The 17,838-nt window shown below is 34.7% G+C and overlaps 3 protein-coding genes across 3 annotated transcripts; 2 read left to right on the forward strand and 1 right to left on the reverse strand.

Moving 5' to 3' along the window:
• Nucleotides 1-4,249: 4,249 nt before the first annotated feature.
• On the forward strand, nucleotides 4,250-8,439 carry LOC143548130 (chloroplastic import inner membrane translocase subunit TIM22-2-like). Its single transcript, XM_077039376.1, has 5 exons — nucleotides 4,250-4,572; nucleotides 6,218-6,282; nucleotides 6,398-6,470; nucleotides 6,549-6,602; nucleotides 7,839-8,439. Exons 1-5 carry the CDS (start codon nucleotides 4,365-4,367, stop codon nucleotides 8,084-8,086), a joined length of 648 nt encoding a protein of 215 aa, XP_076895491.1. The 5' UTR covers nucleotides 4,250-4,364; the 3' UTR covers nucleotides 8,087-8,439.
• A 1,662-nt stretch (nucleotides 8,440-10,101) lies between these two features.
• On the forward strand, nucleotides 10,102-12,266 carry LOC143548131 (small ribosomal subunit protein eS8). Its single transcript, XM_077039377.1, has 5 exons — nucleotides 10,102-10,162; nucleotides 10,238-10,310; nucleotides 10,942-11,272; nucleotides 11,355-11,524; nucleotides 12,035-12,266. Exons 1-5 carry the CDS (start codon nucleotides 10,159-10,161, stop codon nucleotides 12,111-12,113), a joined length of 657 nt encoding a protein of 218 aa, XP_076895492.1. The 5' UTR covers nucleotides 10,102-10,158; the 3' UTR covers nucleotides 12,114-12,266.
• Nucleotides 12,267-13,207: 941 nt separating this feature from the next.
• Nucleotides 13,208-17,507, reverse strand: LOC143548132 (glycerophosphodiester phosphodiesterase GDPDL3-like). Its single transcript, XM_077039378.1, has 9 exons — nucleotides 17,292-17,507; nucleotides 16,092-16,385; nucleotides 15,844-15,953; nucleotides 15,261-15,762; nucleotides 15,099-15,137; nucleotides 14,594-14,878; nucleotides 14,314-14,456; nucleotides 13,727-14,210; nucleotides 13,208-13,625 (listed from the first exon to the last, which is right to left on the reverse strand). The coding sequence occupies exons 1-9, from the start codon at nucleotides 17,398-17,400 to the stop codon at nucleotides 13,333-13,335; spliced, it is 2,259 nt and encodes a 752-aa protein (XP_076895493.1). The 5' UTR covers nucleotides 17,401-17,507; the 3' UTR covers nucleotides 13,208-13,332.
• Between the last annotated feature and the right edge of the window lie 331 nt (nucleotides 17,508-17,838).

A 17,838-nucleotide genomic window follows, 5' to 3' on the forward strand; every position in this document is an offset into this window, starting at 1 on the left:
GTCTCATTCATTAAACGGTTCTTATCAACCATGTCTTATCCGTTTAAGATATTTATTGAGACGGGCCGTCTAACCCGCCTACAATTTTGAGACACCCCGTCTCAAGTCTGTCTTATCAGTGAAGAAGGATGAGATCGACCGTCTCATCTTTTGACGGTCCGTCACAAGGCTGAGTCAGCAAGCATTTTGACAACACACTCCCTAACGTGTCAATCACGGGTTAGTGCCTATCCACGAGCTGGGGACTGTAAATAGGGAATCATGCACGTCTATTTTCATTCATCAACATCTTATTATCATTCATACACATTACCAAGGTAAACGTCTATTTTCATTCACACACGTTACCAAACCCATAAATCAAGTTCTTGGAGTATTAAGGTATTAATCAAGTCAAGAAGGTGTATCCAGGAGCTAGAAGTTTTGTCCAAACCGTTCAAGAGTGTATAGAGTTGACCGTAAGTTGTTACTAGGTTTCTAAGTCCCTTAAAAACAAGGTAAATGTGTCCGGGCTCTCGTTAAGTTCGTGTTCATTCGTTAGAGCCATAAACGAATCTTCAAATCTTGTCAAAATCATGTTGGCATAACGCTAGCGTCTTTCATAAGTCGCAGGGGAAGCTTAGAATGCATAAGCAAGTATCGAAAATGAGTTATTTTTAACAAAAGGACATGATTAGATTGATGAGACGGACCGTCTCATCAGTGTGTATGACGGTCCGTCACAAACTAAATGTGACACCCGACACATATTTTACGCGGGATCAACAAAAGTCAAAAACCTAATCTAGACGGGCCTTCTCAATTTGTGACGGTCTGTATCAAACCAATTGTATGTTATAGAGAAAAGTATTGTAAACATGTTAATCAAATTTAAATGTTTTAACGATGTTTGAAATCATGACCAACAAGATGAAAACTGGCTTGTAACATCCTAAAATTTATAATGTTAAATAAAGAAAGTTACGTTTAGTGATTTCGCGTTATTAATTAATTAATGTTGAGTAAAGAACGGATCATGGACTTAGATTAATTAAGATGGGTTAAATGAGAATGGGCCTTAGGTCCATGGGCTTTAAGGGATATAAATATCCCCTAAACCAACCTAAAACCCTAAACCCTCATTTCATTTCCATCATAATCTCTACACACTCAAAAACACACACATACACTATACCATATTCGGCCGAGAGAGAGAGAGACATCCGAGACCAAGAATCAAGCCGACCATTATTAGATCTTCAATATACGAGATAACCAAGCAAACCGTGACCACACCGAACGTATAAAAGGTATGTTCTTGACCTTTAAAGTTTACGTAGTATTGAACGTTTTTACCTTAAAGGTCCAAGCTTTATAGTATATACGGGATATATATACGAACGAAAACGGTTAGGGAACGTAGGGGGTGATGTCGAACCATAACAAGGGTATTAAAATCGCCAAAATGCTTGATAAAAACCAAACCCGTAGCTGAACTGGGCAACTTCGCCTGCAAAACCACAACTTCGCCTGCAAAAGCATAACTTCGCCTTCAAAGCTTAACTTCGCTTAAGGCCAAGTTCGCCTAATTGATAACTTCGCCTACGGCCAAATTCGCCTAACTGATAACTTCGCCTAAAGCTAAGTTCGCTTAAGGATTAACTTCGCCTAAAGTTAAGTTCGCTTAGAAAATAAATTAAAAACCTAATGGAAAATGTGTTAAGACAGTTAATGGAAATAAAATTTTTCCAAGCTGACCTGGCTAGACCCCAGCCAGGGGCTCTGCCCCTTGGACCCTGCTAGGGTCTGCCGCCCCTAGACCCCGCTGCCAGGGGCGCTGCCCCTGAACCCCCGTTCGTTGTGGGTTATATAAAAATAGAAATACAACATGAGTAGTAGTAGTTAATTGATACATGTAAATATTATACAGTTAGCCGTGCACAGCTCAATAAGGGAATAACGATTAACGGAGAGCGTAACAGGATTCTGGTGAGTTTCTAGCCCCAATTATGTGTTATGTTTTCGGGGCTGTGTGCATACTCGATATGTTTGTTAATACGCTTATCCTAAGAGATAAGTGTATGCCTTATGTGAATGATGTGATATGTATGAATGATGGCTTGACGGTACGTGAACGATCTTCGGATATTGCACGTACTGTCAGGTTGTAACGCTAAGTATAAGGTAAGTATGATATGTATGCTTATGTGTATGAATGTGATAAAGTTAATAAAAGAAGGAAAGGATGGTTGTATGGTTACGAAGAGGGTACCGGGCCCTAATAATACTCGAGGTATGATGTATGGTTGTATGGTAACGAAGAAGGAATCAAACCCTACTAATATTCGAGAACTAGGGAACCGAACCCTACTAATATTCGAGGAAAGAGGGTACCGAGCCCTAATAATACTCGAGGAAGGAGGGTACCGAGCCCTAATAATACTCGAGGAAGGAGGGTACCGAGCCCTAATAATACTCGAGGAATGTAGGGCGTAATGCTCTTTATAACGTAAGATATGAAAGTAAGTTAATACAAAAGAAAGTATGAAAGTATGAATGAAATAATATAAGTTTATGTGTATTGTATAGTGTATGATTAACTAGAACTCACTCAGCGTAGCTGACTTTTAGTATGCACGCAAGTGAGTAGGATGAGGCAGCTCGCTTGAGGAGACACGTGGCACTGAATAAGAGGCTGGCATTCGAAGACTCAAGACGTTTAAGTTTAATGTTTCGTTTATTTTGAAAGACAAAATGATGTTTTAAGACAAGACGTGTTTTGTTATGAAATGTTTTATGAAAGCTTTTATATTCCGCGAATGTTTTAATTAACTCTGATATTTAGAACTGCGTTTATGAGTAAATCCAACACGAAAGTAGGGCTACCGGTAACGGGGCCTTACATGGCTCACAAGCAAGTCTAGATATTTACAAAAGCTATTCTCGTACTATAGGTCTGAGGTAACATGCAGACAAAAATTATAGGTCCGAGGTAACAAGTAGACAAAAATCAATATAGAAAACTGATCATAAATGGAAAAGTGAATATGCTCAAACTTTTATAACTCTTTAAATAAAGTCATTAACAGTTTGAATGGGATCAAGTATCCCTAAAACTTTATAATCAAAAGTAATCGATTACCCTTAGATCATTAGACAATTTGATGGCTCATATGTAGTTCTTGTAATATAAATGATGTAAATTATAGTTTTATAAGTTAAACTCTTTTGTAACCACAACGGGTGTTTAATCCCCAACTTTTAGAATATAATTAAATTTTAATCAAAATCTTACGCTTTATAATCTTAAACTCTAATATTTTTACAAATCATGTACTAACTATTAGTCACATTTCTAAGCCCTAAGAGGATTTTAAAACTCGTTAACATTTTAACTCACTTTGCATTTAACATTCCTTAACCCATGAAGGGAGTGGTATGCCGCTCGTTAACCATTGCCAACTTAGCTTTAACGCCCTTGACATTAAGGTATACCCCTGAGTAGGGCTGTAAACGAATCGAACAAACACGAACATGGCATTGTTCGTGTTTGTTTGTTAAGGAAATAATGTGTTCACGAACACTTACCGAACGAGATTTATGTTTGTGTTCGTACATTGAGGAAATGAATGTGTTCACGAACACAAATAAAATCGGCAGAGCCTATAGATTAAGACCGATGTATTCATCAATGTGAATAATGAAAGTTGCAAACAGATCGAAGGAACACGATCAAAGGCATGCTCGTGTTCGTTCATTTAACTTTAAACGAACACAAACACTTAACCAAACAAATATTTATGTACATTCCCGCTTATTTAAAAAATGAACATTTGTGTTCGTTTATGTTAGTTTGTGTAGAATTTATACGCACATAACTATACAAAGATACGAACGCAAACGAAAATATATGAACAAACATATATGAATACACTTAAATGAACACAAATTAATAAATATGAAACCTTTAAGTAGATGACTAATCAAGATAATATTTAATTATTTTCTATTAATATATAAACGAACATAAATAAACAGACATAAACGGACCTTAGTAAACAGACATAAATAAATGAACATTCATGAACATAAAAGAACGAAGTTTCCACCTCACGATTCACGAATATTTCATCAAACGTTCAGTTCATTTACCGACCAACCCGGGGCCTTGTAATTGAAAATATATCACCAAACTTCTTTTTTTTAAGGCATATAGAGCCTAGTAATCATCAATCATGATCATCCAAATCACATCCCAAATAATATATAAAGAACCAAACGACAGCGTTTGGTGATTCACACAACGCATAAATTAACCGATAACATCTGCAAAACCCTTTTTCTTTTTCTAGGGTTTACTTTACTTTGTGGATAAACCACCAAAAATGTCATCCGATCCTACCGATTCTGATTCTGATTCCGGCACTGAAACCACCACCACCACCGTTACCATACCTAATTCCGAACCTACCGCCACTTCAGATGCCTTAAACACCACTACCAGTCCGGCCACTAGTCCACCTTTAGTCTGCCTTTTCCGATTTGCCGCAGACTCCGCTGGTGGCGGACTAATGGGCTCCGTCTTCGGTTACGGTAATATCTTTCGTCGATTGTTTGTTAATTTTGTTGAACATATTCCGTTTGTTTTTGTTCTTTATTGCCACGTAGTTTAAGTGATTCGGCTAATCAAATTAAGATAGAGATGTGCAATTTTAACGTGTAATCGAGTTAAAAAGTATATAAAGCAAGTATGTATGTTTATAACAGCTTTCAGCAAGCGAATCATAGTAATGGTGGGAGTTTTTGAAAACATGTGAGTTGGTGAACAATTTGAATTCTTGCAACTTTGGTTTAGAGGTTAATTTAAACTCAAATGGAAAATAAGTAAGCACATTGTAAGTTTGTACTCTAGATAAGATTTTGTTTTGTTTTATATGCAATTTGGCCAAATAAAGAAGCCTTAAGTTTAGTAAAGTTGGATATCACTTGTTGAAAATGAAAATATAATTAGTGTGGCTTTGGTGGAACTAATACTTAATTAATTTATAAAAAGGAAAAAGTAATTTTTATTCTTAATAGTGTTCTATCATTAGCAGTTTAGCATCGTAGTTGACAATATTCTTTTGGCTTAAGAGTTAAAATAATTAATATATGGTGCTAAACTACTAATGGCAGGACACTGAAAATCGTTTCTTATAAGTTAATTAAGTATTATTTGAAACCAATGTTACGTTTATTATATTTTTATTAACAACTGATGTCTAACTTTACAAATTTTAAGGCTTTGCTTCATCAATCAATCAATCAATCTCTTGACTAAAGTTATTTGGTCCAATTGCATATAAAACAAATCAAGCTCTTGACTAAAGTTGTAATGTGGTTATGCATTGTGTATCTGAATTTAGATCAATTTCTTAACCACAGGTGCAATGACTCAAATTGGTTATTGACTTCATTTGTTTTCAAGGACTCACGCTGTTATTTTGGCATGCTTGTTTACTGCTGTTTTAGAATGCAACCTTGCTTTATTTACCCTTTTTTTATCTTGTTTATGCATTGAACTTGATATGTTTATGTTAAAAATGTGATGTTTTATTTTTATATATCAATATGTTTATAAAATTAAATGAGCTAGCTCGTCAAGCTTCTTACAAGCCGAGCGTGAGCTCTCCTTTTCAGCTCGTCAAAATAATCGAGCCCAACCTGACTCGTCTCGTTTACAGCCCTACTTTAAGAATTTATATCGTCCGAATTTTGTATGTGGTGAATAATTAGCCAATCACATCCTGGCTGAACGGCCTATATGTTTTGTGAATGGTCAGTAAGCTCACTTAAATAATCATGTTAGAATCCTTTGGTGTTTTGAGTTTATATCTTGTTATACCAGGGCTATTAACTACAACTGTTGTGTTAAAGTGAGTTTTGTGTGAATGGTCAGTTAAGCTTACCTCCATTATTGTTAGTTGTATTTGGTGTTTTAAGTGTGAATGGTCACTTTAACAATTTTGCTGCACATATTCTATTTGAACCCGGCTGAACTTGATTTCTTCTCTTCTTTTGTGATCGGAGGGATTTAGTTTTGTTACAAGTTATGTTGATTTAATACACAAAAATCTGTTTTTTTTAATAATGTGAGTTATTGCATATTCAAATGTGAAGAAAAGTTTTGTATATTTATTTTTGTGCCCTTTTGTTTTCGGAACGTCTGTTCTGATCGCCATTTTTTTGGATTAATAAGGTTCTGGACTATTTAAGAAACAAGGGTTTAAAGGTTCATTCAGAGAAGCAGGATCATCTGCTAAGGTAATGCATATTCTTTTGTTGCAACTAGACATTGAATTATGGAAGCTACTTATTAAAGTATTTTTTTTTTCATTTTTTAAATTTAGTATGTTTGATCATTCTTTATTTCTCTCAGACTTTTGCAGTTCTGTCTGGTGTCCACAGTTTGGTTGTATGTTTCTTAAAGAGGCTTCGAGGGAAAGATGATGGTACTAAATATAAAAATGTAAACTTGAATTGTAACAAGATCGATTTTAGATAACACTAATACAACTTTGTTTTTACAGTCATTAATGCAGGTGTAGCTGGATGTTGCACTGGTCTTGCTTTAAGTGTTCCAGGTATATGATAGCTTACAAGTTATGTAGTTATGCTAGTTTAACTGAAAAAGTAGCTGCATAATTCTGTTGAAGAGTTTAATTACTTATTCTGGGATTGCTTTCACAAAAAGTTTATCTGATTATTTTAGGAAGAGGATTAGTTTAAGATAAAGTGGCTTTAAACTAGCTTTATTCAAACTGATTATTCTGAAACGCAATTCCAAACGTACCCTTATGTAAGCACACAGAAAAATGACAGGTGGCAAAGTGGGATGGTCAAATGGGTTGTGTAATGGACTAATGGGTTAAAAGTTAAAACAAGTAAAAAGGTAACTTTAGATATGGGTCGGCTGATCTGGTCGGGTTAACCTGCCAACCGTTTTTTAATTATTATATTTGCATAAATAATATGTGAAATGATTAAAAATGTATTGCAGGCTGTCAGAAAATGCTAGGGATGTGAAAGGTGTTGAGTTGACGGGTTGAAATGTTCAACTCGAACACAACCCCAAATTTTTATTTGTGTGAATAATATCAACCCTAACCCCCACACACATTCAAAACCGTGTGACCTAAGCATGGCCTGATTGACCCATTTATCTAAATGTAAACGGGTTGGTGGGTAAAAATCAAGTTGTGAACGTGTTACTTTGATTGGCGGGCTGTGAAAAATTGGTTAAATGGGTCATAAACAGGTTTATGGCTCCACCTGTTTAACTAAACATGTTAAAAAGGCTATCTTGAACTTGGCCCCTTTAATTAAACAAGTAGACCTAAACACGGCCTGTTTAGTTAAACATGTTAAAAAGGTCATCTTGAACATGACCGTTTAATTAAACATATTTAATTAAAAAAGTAGACCTAAATCCGACCTATTTAATCCTTTTATAATAGTGTATAACTGGTTGGTGGGTAATAATCGAGTTGTAAGCGTGTTAATCGGGTCAATGGGTTGTAAAGTAATGGGTTTCACAGGTCATAAACGGGTTAATACCTCGAACTGTTTAACGCTAGTTAATCAGGTCAACCCGAACATGAATTAAATCGGTTGACTTAAACATGACTCGTGTTTTAATGAGTTATATATGCCAACCCAAAACCTGATTATATATCCAACTAAAGAATTTCACGATCTGGTTCCTCGTGATTTGTTTTTGATTCGTATATATATGATTTGGAGGAATTTCTGCATGTTTCTTTCCGCTTTTATAGACTTTTACAACGTAATATTGTTTTTTAATTTATTTTATTTTCCAGGTGCACCACAGGCTCTGTTGCAGAGTTGCATCACGTTTGGTGCGTTTTCTTTCATAATCGAAGGTCTTAACAAACAGCAGCCTGCGATGGCCCATTCCTTTTTTTCTCGGGCCACAACAGGTCAACAAGACCATGGGATACTTCCATCTTTGAGCTTTCCTCTTCCCAATGAACTCAAGGACTCGTTTTCTTCCTTCTGCAAGGCAATTGACCAAACCAGCAAAAAGGTCAACTTTCGCAGACGTTAGTTAATCTGATGATATGAATCTTTTGTCCCGTCATTCCAGAAGTTTTCGCCCAGTCTTTTGTAAATTTTAGGTGACATGCTTTTTTTGTTTCCTGGATTCTACTATTGGAGTATCACATAGTCGACTATGAGTCTACTTTTTGAAAATTTAAGAATACCGTTTGTCACTTTTCATATGCTTTTAAAACGGGCCATAGCCAAAGCTCTTTTAATGAACTGTGTAAACCTGCTTGGTATTTATCTACAATCGAATTCAAGGTTTGTTAAAAATCAAGCAAAGAGTTGAGTTAATATCAAATGTTTGAAATTAAACATTTAAGCTACTATTTAGTGTGGACGTTAGAAATTAACTAATTAGGCTTCAAAGTTATAACTTTACACAACAATACACATCTCATTCTTGAGTATTGTAGAAATAGAACATACAAAGTAGTATGTTAATAAGAAATAGAATCATAAACTGTAAGCCTTGTTTTTGAGTTTTTTAACCAAAAAAAGAAAAGGAAATGAGAGGAAAGGATAAGAAAGGGAAGGGAAGAATTTTTTTTTAACTATGTATGTTCTTGAGTTGGAAGGAAATTAGAGGAAATGAAATGATAACTATATTAAAAAATAGTTATCCTTAGTAATCATCCCATTTTTTGAAGGATAACTTATTGGGAAAATACATTAATTTAACTCCTCCTAACTCCTCATACTCCTTTCATTTCCATCATAAAAAAAACTCAAGAACACTCATTTTTTAACTATTATTAGTTTTCTTTTCATTTCCCTCATTTAAAAAAACTCAAGAACAGTGTGTAAGTACACAAATATTTTTATTCTGTTTAAAAAAGTTCAGATTTTATGCTAGTATTTAACTATCACTAAAATAGTAATACCAACTACGGGCATGTTTGGGATTGCTTCTTGAAATTGCTTATGGCCTTTTGAAGAGGCAAAATGTCCAAAATGCCCCTCCAAAAGCACCAAGTCCATTTATGTTTTACCCTAGAAATTTAATGATTAGAGCTAAACGAAGTCCATTTATGTTCGGACACAAGTACCTGAGAAATTTAACGATTATACACTTTACCCAAGAAACTTAGTGGTTAGAGCTAAATAAAGTTCATTGATGATTTGACACAAGTAACGTTCCATACACATAATAATAGCCATATGGGCCGCCAAACATGGAGAAAATGTTACATGGTTTGTATGAGTTGCACGTTATATGGTTCGTATGATTTTTTTTATTGATAAAGAAATGACTGATTTGATTATTGGTAAAGTCTTACGATTCATATGATATAGGTGTGTGGAGTTGATTTTACATCATATACTTATCCTTTTTTTTACTTCTATAAATAGTTAAAGTCAATTGTGTAAGTTTTTTTTAAACCAAACCACTAATTTTCAGCTCATTCTTTATTTATATTTTTATGTACAAACCATTATATTTTCTCTTTCTTTTTTAATTAAATAATATTTTTTTAATATTTTTATCATTAAATTTTCTCTTCCATCTACTTACAACCAATTTCAGAAAATTTTAAATAATTATACGGTGTGAATAATGTAAATAAATATTTTACATTCCCACATAACAATATTTTTCCTCTCCTCTAGTCATAAATACTCATAATCAATACTTATATATGAGCATTTCTAAGACGAGTTGTCAACCGTTTATAGTGATTTTTACGCTCCGGGCCTGACTCATCCAAAAATACTATCAAAGATGACACCCACAAACGTGAGAAAACCCCTCAAATTAGGTTTCAAAACTTGAGATCTTAATCCTTTCAAAACTTGAGATCTTAATCCATCCCATGCAAGTGCGTTGATTTTTTCAAACAAACCCACTAAAAACATAAAGTTAATATTTTTATAACTAACCCAGACAAGACGGAACAAGTGAATAATAATAAAATAAACAACCCAATGGGCTTAGAAGAAGATGCATGGGCAGGATGGTAATTTTGTATAGACTAGGTTTCCCTTGTTCACTCACCTGATGAAACCCTAATTATAGCTTCAGTTGGAGGCGCAGCAGCATAAACCTTACCGGAGAATCACCCGCCATCAGCAACCATGGGTACGCTAACTTAATTCGATTTTCCGATTCGCGATGTCAGCTAACGATTCACCGTTATTGTTGTTGTTGTTTCAGGTATCTCTAGAGATTCCATGCACAAGAGACGTGCCACCGGAGGCAAGAAGAAGGCATGGAGAAAGAAGCGAAAGTAATCATCCAATCTCTTCTCTTCTCTTCTTTTTTATTAATACTATACGCTAATAATTAGGTTTTCATCTGGATCTGGTTTTGATACCATTGTTTTGTAATCATCAAGAGCTAGGTTTATTGTTGCCTTTTGTTTTGATAATAAGATATTTAGTCTATTCCCTACAGTTTTGCTAACTTTTTTTAGCTCACAATCAATCAGTTATTAGGTTTATTTCATTTTTTCCATTAGCTATTTTGTGTCTTCACAGTTTGGTTTTCAACTTCCTAAAACCAAAGCCAAACTGATAAAAGTTGAATCTTTTGATATGACCTAGAACTTTTAAAAATCTTAGTGACCTGTTGTTTATTGATTATTATTATTATAGATAGTACTAGGTTAAGAGTGTGTTTTATAAAACTTCCAGAACTATATATAGCATTAACCAATCGATTCAATCTGCTTTGAAATTAGCCTGATATATAATTAAACAGCTGGTTTAAAAACTGAGGTTTGAGATTGCATATGTTTTTTTGAGATTTGCTTTGAGTTTATAATATGAGTAATATAACTTTCTGCTATCGTTATTTGCAAATATAGTTTTTTTGGGGTGGAACAAGCCTAATTGGATTTTAATTTTGTTCTTGATAAGGTATGAGCTCGGAAGGCAGCCAGCCAATACCAAGATTTCAAGCAACAAGACTGTTAGGAGGGTTAGAGTTCGAGGCGGTAATGTGAAGTGGAGAGCCTTGAGGTTGGATACAGGTAACTACTCATGGGGAAGTGAGGCTGTGACCCGAAAGACCCGTATTTTGGATGTGGTTTACAATGCGTCCAACAACGAGTTGGTCAGAACCCAGACACTTGTCAAGAGTGCAATTGTTCAGGTCGACGCTGCACCTTTTAAGCAATGGTATCTGCAACACTATGGTGTTGACATCGGCCGTAAGAAGAAAACCACTGCAGTTAAAAAGGAGGGTGAGGTATGTCTTGTTTATGTTTTTTTATGAAAATCTCTGATAAGTTGCTTATATTAATATTTGTAGTGTTTTGATTTGTTAATAGGAAGCAGAAGGTGCAACAGAGGAGGCCAAAAAGAGTAACCATGTTGTGAGGAAACTTGAAAAACGCCAAGAGGAACGCAAGCTGGACCCGCATGTTGAAGAACAGTTTTCCAGTGGTCGTCTTTTGGCTGCCATCTCATCACGCCCTGGGCAGTGTGGCCGTGCTGATGGGTACGCAACATTCTTTCTAATCACTCTTGAGTGTGTTTCAAAAATTCTTTTTTTAATGTCAGCGATGAAAATATCAGTTTAGGTTTTCGCTATTGTATCACCCATTTTTATGTGTGTTTTATAATTTCAATTATATTAACATGGAACTTAAAAGTGGACTCATTTGGAGTGTAATGAGAAACTTTTTAATAATGTCAATATTTCTAAACCTAGTTTATAATTGTTATTTGATGATATAATTAGATACATTAATGTAGTAAGAAATATAAATTATACAAAACGGGTGATAAATGGAAAATTTTTTTGCATTGGATATCTAATAGAGAACATGTCTTATAGAGAGGATACATTACTTTAAAGCACTACCAAGTGTTAAAGTGATTTCTTGTTCTCTACTTAAATGGGTGGTCATATATTAAACAATTCTTCCTGTATATAATATTTTAGTTGCATATAATTTTTTTGAAGTTTGGAATTCTAAGTTCCAACTCGATTTTTGCACAATTTCAGATACATATTGGAAGGAAAAGAGCTTGAATTCTACATGAAGAAGCTCCAGAAAAAGAAAGGAAAAGGTGCTGCTGCTTAGAGTATTTTTCTTTATAATAATAGATTTGTATTTCTTATTTATACTTGAGGAATGGCATGACTAAGAGCTTTGACTTTTTTTGAATGTTGACTATTTTTCTGCATTTAGTGTCATGACGTTCAAATGACGCATGTTTGATCAGCTTTTAAGGCTTGAGAGCGTTAAAATGGTCTTTACTTTAAGTTTCAAGAATTATTTTAGCCTTTCAGATGGTGCTTGTGATAATTCGTTTAGGGTTTTGTTTTGCAACTATACTGGTTAGATTAGAACCGGACATACTACTGGGTTGGTTCACAAGGCATGCACAACTTGTGTTAGTGATGGTCGGTTTTTACGTGTTTCTCATGAGGGATGAGCTTCTGCTGCACACTGCTATTGAAAATTTTAAACTATAAATGGATATGTTCAATTACGTTTGGTTTTTATCTTTTTACATTATATAAGTTTAACTTGACGTTTCTTGTTTATTATTTTTACTTTCAAACTAGATTACTATGTAATCCTATATTTAAAACTGGTTAAATGTGACAAGTTTGTTGTATGGGTTATTCCTATACAGTTTATTTGAATCTGTTGCAGTCACTGAAGTTGTAGACCATTATAAATAACGCAAATGAATTTACTGGTAACAGACAAATCATTTCATAAATAAAACATGTGTGATTATTACAAATAAAAAGGCAGGCACATTTATTTTTATTTTGAAAAGAAGCTAATATGACTTACTTTTTCTCTCAACCAATGTAGGCTAAATCAAAGTTATGAACTTGTTTAAAATACTTTTGTTTAATCAAGCAACCGTAGAGGCTTTAGAGTCCATTATCTTGTTTAAAACCCACACGTTTATTAAACACCACCTTATCAAAGCTATATATCTTATATAATCAATACAAAATTTCCACATTAGTAATAATTACACTTAGAGCATCACTTCATCAATCTTTGACACGTTTGAGTAGCCTTAAGAAAAAAAATCCAGTCAAAACACGTTTAGGTACGTTAATATACCAAATTAGGTTAAAAGAATTTTCTTGTTACTATTTTGTGTTACTTGACAGGTATAACAAAAACTTCAAGCTATATTGTAGAAATGCATTATCATTAATATCTAGTATGAACGTTTTATAGTGCTATTTTTCTAATTGTTCATTATAAAGGCAATGCACAATGGTTGTAGATGTGGTTGCTAATTGAAACTAACCATGTGATTGCCAACATTTCATGTCGCGAGAAAGACAACCGCCACGGTGATCAGAGAAGACAACAGAATCCTAGCGGTGGCTTTAGGTGGTTGACCACTAGGTGATGTCGAATTACCAGCAGCTGGCGGAGGTGATTTCTTTATGGCAGGAGGTATAGGTGCGTCTGCCACGTCAGCATCAGTTAGGATCGGGCTGGGGGCCTCAGCTGGTGGCATAAACTGCGGTGTCATGAATGCCAGTAATAGGCCTGGTTTAGCAGGAATCATGTATGGTGGGATCTGATCTGGTGGTAATCCTAAACACCGGCTACCTACATTTGTAAAATTTTTAGAAAATTAAATAGATCCTAGAAATTATGAGAAAATGGTTTTTGTTAGTTAATGAGTTTACTAATATACAAAAAAAACTTACTTCTGTAACGGGCTGCAGTAGCTGGATAATCAGTAACAACACCATCAACACCAGCTCCCATAACATATGAACTTATTTCAACATACGGGTCAGATAAGAAGTCCCATGGCTGTGAAATGAACTCATTATTCAAAACCTGTACATAAGCCGGTAGCTTAAACGCTTGAAACTTTTCCACAACATCAGTTTGACCAACAAGAAATCCTTTATTTTTAGGGAAGACCGATTCTTTTCCAACAACAACAGAGTTAGCAATCTCACTGATTTCTGAGATTGTTGAATTTAGAGCATCGCGAATGTTTTCATTAATTTCATACACAAGCTCATGCCTGTTGCTTTTTGATTTAAATAATTTCAAAACCCCACCATCCGAAGATTGGATTAATATTTTCTTCTTTTGATCTTTGTAAGTAGAGTTATTCAGTACATCAAGAACTGCATCTACAATGTTAAATCCTCGATTTGCTGCTAAGTATGGTGCATTCTGGATTTTAAAGAATCAAAACGGTGTTAATTATATTTATTATAAAATTATCAATTCGATTGAATTGATAATGAACAAAAAGACAAGGAGAGCATAGCTTCACCTTAATGTTGATCAACACACCAGAAATAGAAGTAGAATTACTTGCAAGGTGCAGAAAGTCAGCCAAGGTCATAAAATTTCCATCATTTTTGAACTTTGGATTACGTGACATAGAGTAGATCTTATATTTGTTGAATATTGCAGCTAACAACACAAACACAAAAAAAACATAAAGATCATTAAGGATATATATATAGAAAGACACAAATAATGAGAATTGTTTAAAATAGAACATTATCAAAACTGACTGGCTCATAACTAAATGAGAATCGTATACTTACGTCTCAAGGTCTGAATCTGGCTCCATGTAAGGCTGAAGGTAAATATTCCAGAACCTTCATGAAGCTCAGGAATGACTAAAGTGAGGTTATTAAAACCTGATTGTGCAACTGTTGTTCTATCAAGGAGGTTTATAGAACCTAAACAAATCGGTATCCCATCTTTTGTAATTTGAACAGGGCAATCAATAATATCAGCACCATCAGAAACAGCTTTTCTATATGCTAAATCAGTACAACCAGGGTAGTCTCCACTTGCTCCTTCAGATGTGATGATTAATGGTTTTTCTAAAAAAAAGTACAAATAAGAAGCTATTGGTCAGTTCAATTTTAAAGAAAAATGAAAAGAGCTAATTATGACTACAAAAACAATGTTTTTTTGAATAGAACGGTTAGGTAACCTTTTTTAACCCATCTGACCCACTTGAAACAAAACAGAAACCAGATTTACCCGTTTATAGGTATAAGGATCACCGACAATTTTATCAACTTGTTAAGAAACACTGACCTTGCCACAGCTGATTTCTTCCTAGGTGAGATAAGCAATCTGCAGGGTTTTAGAGAATAATAATTCAGAAACAAAAGAGAGTTCATATATTATATGGGGTTTATATAATGCATATAGAGAGAAACATAACAAAAAGACATAATTTTTTTTGTATAAACTTACCAAAAGCTAAAGATGGAGTAACTGGATTATCAGAAAGCACACCATCCACAGAGAATATTCCATTATCAACAAAAGAGAGATACTCTGATACAGGGTCATAACTGTAATTATATGCAAACGACACATCATTCATAAAATCCGAGGCAAAAACTTCTAGACCCGCCTTGTGAGCATCTAACACCAGTGAGGTAGATGGTTGCAGATATAAATCTTTATCCACGGGCCATATATATGACTTAGGAACTAGAATTCCAGAAGCAAATGATTTGATTAATGCAAGATTAGTCAAAAGAGAACCATATGTTTGGTTGGTTGACTGCTCGGTTTCATTTTGTCCCAGGAAACGGAAAACTAGTTTGGTATTGCTTGATTTGAATCTTGTCACGATACTTCTCAGAAAGTTAACCTCAGGAGATGATATGTAGTTGATAATAGTGTTTCTTGCTGTGTTGATAACAAAATGTCTCATACTCAAATTGTGTTGGCTGTAAAATGCAGCATGCTGCAAATGTGTAAAGAGAACGATCGTTAAAAACTAGGAGTTGCAACTTTATGCAGCTGTAGATTATACACCAATACTCACCTGAATGTTCAACCACAGTCCAGGTGGTTTCAGTTCTTTTACTTCTTCAACTCTAAGTATTTGTAATGTGCCATCAAAAACTGGACTTCTAGAAAAGATGCCCTGTGTTACTGTTGTGGTGCAAAACGGGATTGTAAGTAAGCAGCATCAATGAAAGTCATACTTTAAGCTCAAATTTATATTTGGCATTGAATATCACTTTAAGTCAAAGAAAATGCAGAGTTGTTGATCTATAGGTTAGAACTTACAGAATACATTGTCTAGGTCACCAGATGAGAAATCCACAGGAAACCATCCTGACATAGACACCCCGTTCACGGGGTAGGTTTTGTTCCCCTTATCATACACTAAAGAGATTGTGGTACCATTGTCAATATTAAGATTTGGAAGGCAGATCCCAACATTATCATTAGTGAGTTGCACATCACACCACAAGATCATATCAGATACACCAGTTCTCAAAGCAGTTTGGTAGGCATTGATACTTGAGTCAGGAAATAATCCTGAAAAACCACCACGCGCAACCACTGAAGGTCGATTTCCTGCAAATTGATAGAAAACATACTTCATATTATAAAACATAGCTAAAGTTTGTACTCAAAAGTCCAAATGCACACAGATGACAACTTGCAACGACCAACCCTAAAGTTTCTATATAATGTAATGCAGATAAGTCAGTAATATTATGTACATAAGGTATTGGACCCTATAGTCCCATATTTCTGAAGCATCAGCCCTTAATTAGTATAATGACTTCTATTTAAAAATCATGATATCATATAACAGTTGTGGAAACCAGTTCTACTTACTATTTTGGTTAAATAAAACTTTATTATTTAGAACTTCAAGCAATCAATCGTCTGTTTACAAAAATAAAATCATATGCATTATTAATTAAGCCATTCCACTTGTCTAAGACCGCCTAATCTTCTATGCATAGATCTTTCATAAAGTAACATATCACAAATTCTTACCTCGTTTACTTTGCTTAAACCTTTTTCAAGCTCGTTCTATACTCGAACTGAGCTTAAACACAAAAATTACCTACATATATCGTCACTTCCACAGCCCTTATAATTCTTCTCAAATTGAAGTAAGCTTATAAAAACAAACCATGACATCCTATCTAACCTTCCTTCATGATTAACATGCTTCATAAGTCCCCCAAAGTTATAGAAACCAGTTACATTTGAACATACAGTTAGAAGTATATCTTATTATATATATAACTACAAACAATCAATCGACCGATAATACGAAACGATATACTCACAACTCATTATCACAAATCGTCAAATCCTTTACACTCTAAACCTAGAATCGACTAAAATCACATACAATCTCCTTGCCAGAAGCCTAATTCCTACGAGACTGAAATCATTCTCTGAACACGAAGATCAACAAGTGAATATAACACATAAAAAGAGTAAAATCAGTTGCAGTATTACCTTTCAAAGTTAGCCACTGACTACTGTCAGTACCGGATCCTTGAGCTGCAGCGGCCAAGGATACGTAGCAGATGATGAACAGACTCAATAGCCATCGGAGCTTGCACATTGCCGGAATCTCAACGCCTATTGCGTGATTGATTATTGTAGTTGTTACAGCAGCAGATTTGAGAATGTCAGTGTAGTGTTGCAGATTTATTGTTAGTGAAGAGATACACGCAATTGTATCTATGTATGTATACGTATATATTCGCCACCTTCCAATTTATTAGTGAGACTGTGAGAGCGCTACTTTCGCCACGTTGACCATTCTTATTATAAGTTTGACCAAATATTAATTCTCGCTTAATTAGACGAGATGTTAACGGTTCATACTGAATTTAACGTTTTGGGTCACTTAAACCCATAAATAGGGATGAGCGTGGGACAGTACCCGTACTTGTACCCGTTTGTACTCGTACCAAAAATCAATAAAAGCACGTACGGTACTCGTGCCAAATTTTTCGGTATGGTACGAGTACGTGTACGGGTATTGGTACGGGTATTT

Source organism: Bidens hawaiensis, unplaced genomic scaffold, assembly GCF_021521415.1.
Source record: "Bidens hawaiensis isolate Kalapana, Puna unplaced genomic scaffold, B.hawaiensis_p1.1 tig00014913_1, whole genome shotgun sequence".
Classification (NCBI taxonomy): Eukaryota; Viridiplantae; Streptophyta; class Magnoliopsida; order Asterales; family Asteraceae; genus Bidens; species Bidens hawaiensis.

What these genes read in the sequence shown, in the direction of transcription:
- LOC143548131 (XM_077039377.1), top strand. An exon ending in CAGTTAAAAAGGAGGGTGAG is followed by an intron (nt 11,273 to 11,354) that starts GTATGTCTTGTT and finishes ATTTGTTAATAG; the next exon opens with GAAGCAGAAGGTGCAACAGA. An exon ending in CAGTGTGGCCGTGCTGATGG is followed by an intron (nt 11,525 to 12,034) that starts GTACGCAACATT and finishes GCACAATTTCAG; the next exon opens with ATACATATTGGAAGGAAAAG.
- LOC143548130 (XM_077039376.1), top strand. Translation starts at nt 4,365, where the DNA reads ATGTCATCCGATCCTACCGATTCTGATTCTGATTCCGGCACTGAAACC. An exon ending in AAGCAGGATCATCTGCTAAG is followed by an intron (nt 6,283 to 6,397) that starts GTAATGCATATT and finishes TATTTCTCTCAG; the next exon opens with ACTTTTGCAGTTCTGTCTGG. An exon ending in GCTTCGAGGGAAAGATGATG is followed by an intron (nt 6,471 to 6,548) that starts GTACTAAATATA and finishes TTGTTTTTACAG; the next exon opens with TCATTAATGCAGGTGTAGCT.
- LOC143548132 (XM_077039378.1), bottom strand. Translation starts at nt 17,400, where the DNA reads ATGTGCAAGCTCCGATGGCTATTGAGTCTGTTCATCATCTGCTACGTA. An exon ending in TGACCTAGACAATGTATTCT is followed by an intron (nt 15,954 to 16,091) that starts GTAAGTTCTAAC and finishes GCACCACAACAG; the next exon opens with TAACACAGGGCATCTTTTCT. An exon ending in TACTGCAGCCCGTTACAGAA is followed by an intron (nt 13,626 to 13,726) that starts GTAAGTTTTTTT and finishes TTACAAATGTAG; the next exon opens with GTAGCCGGTGTTTAGGATTA.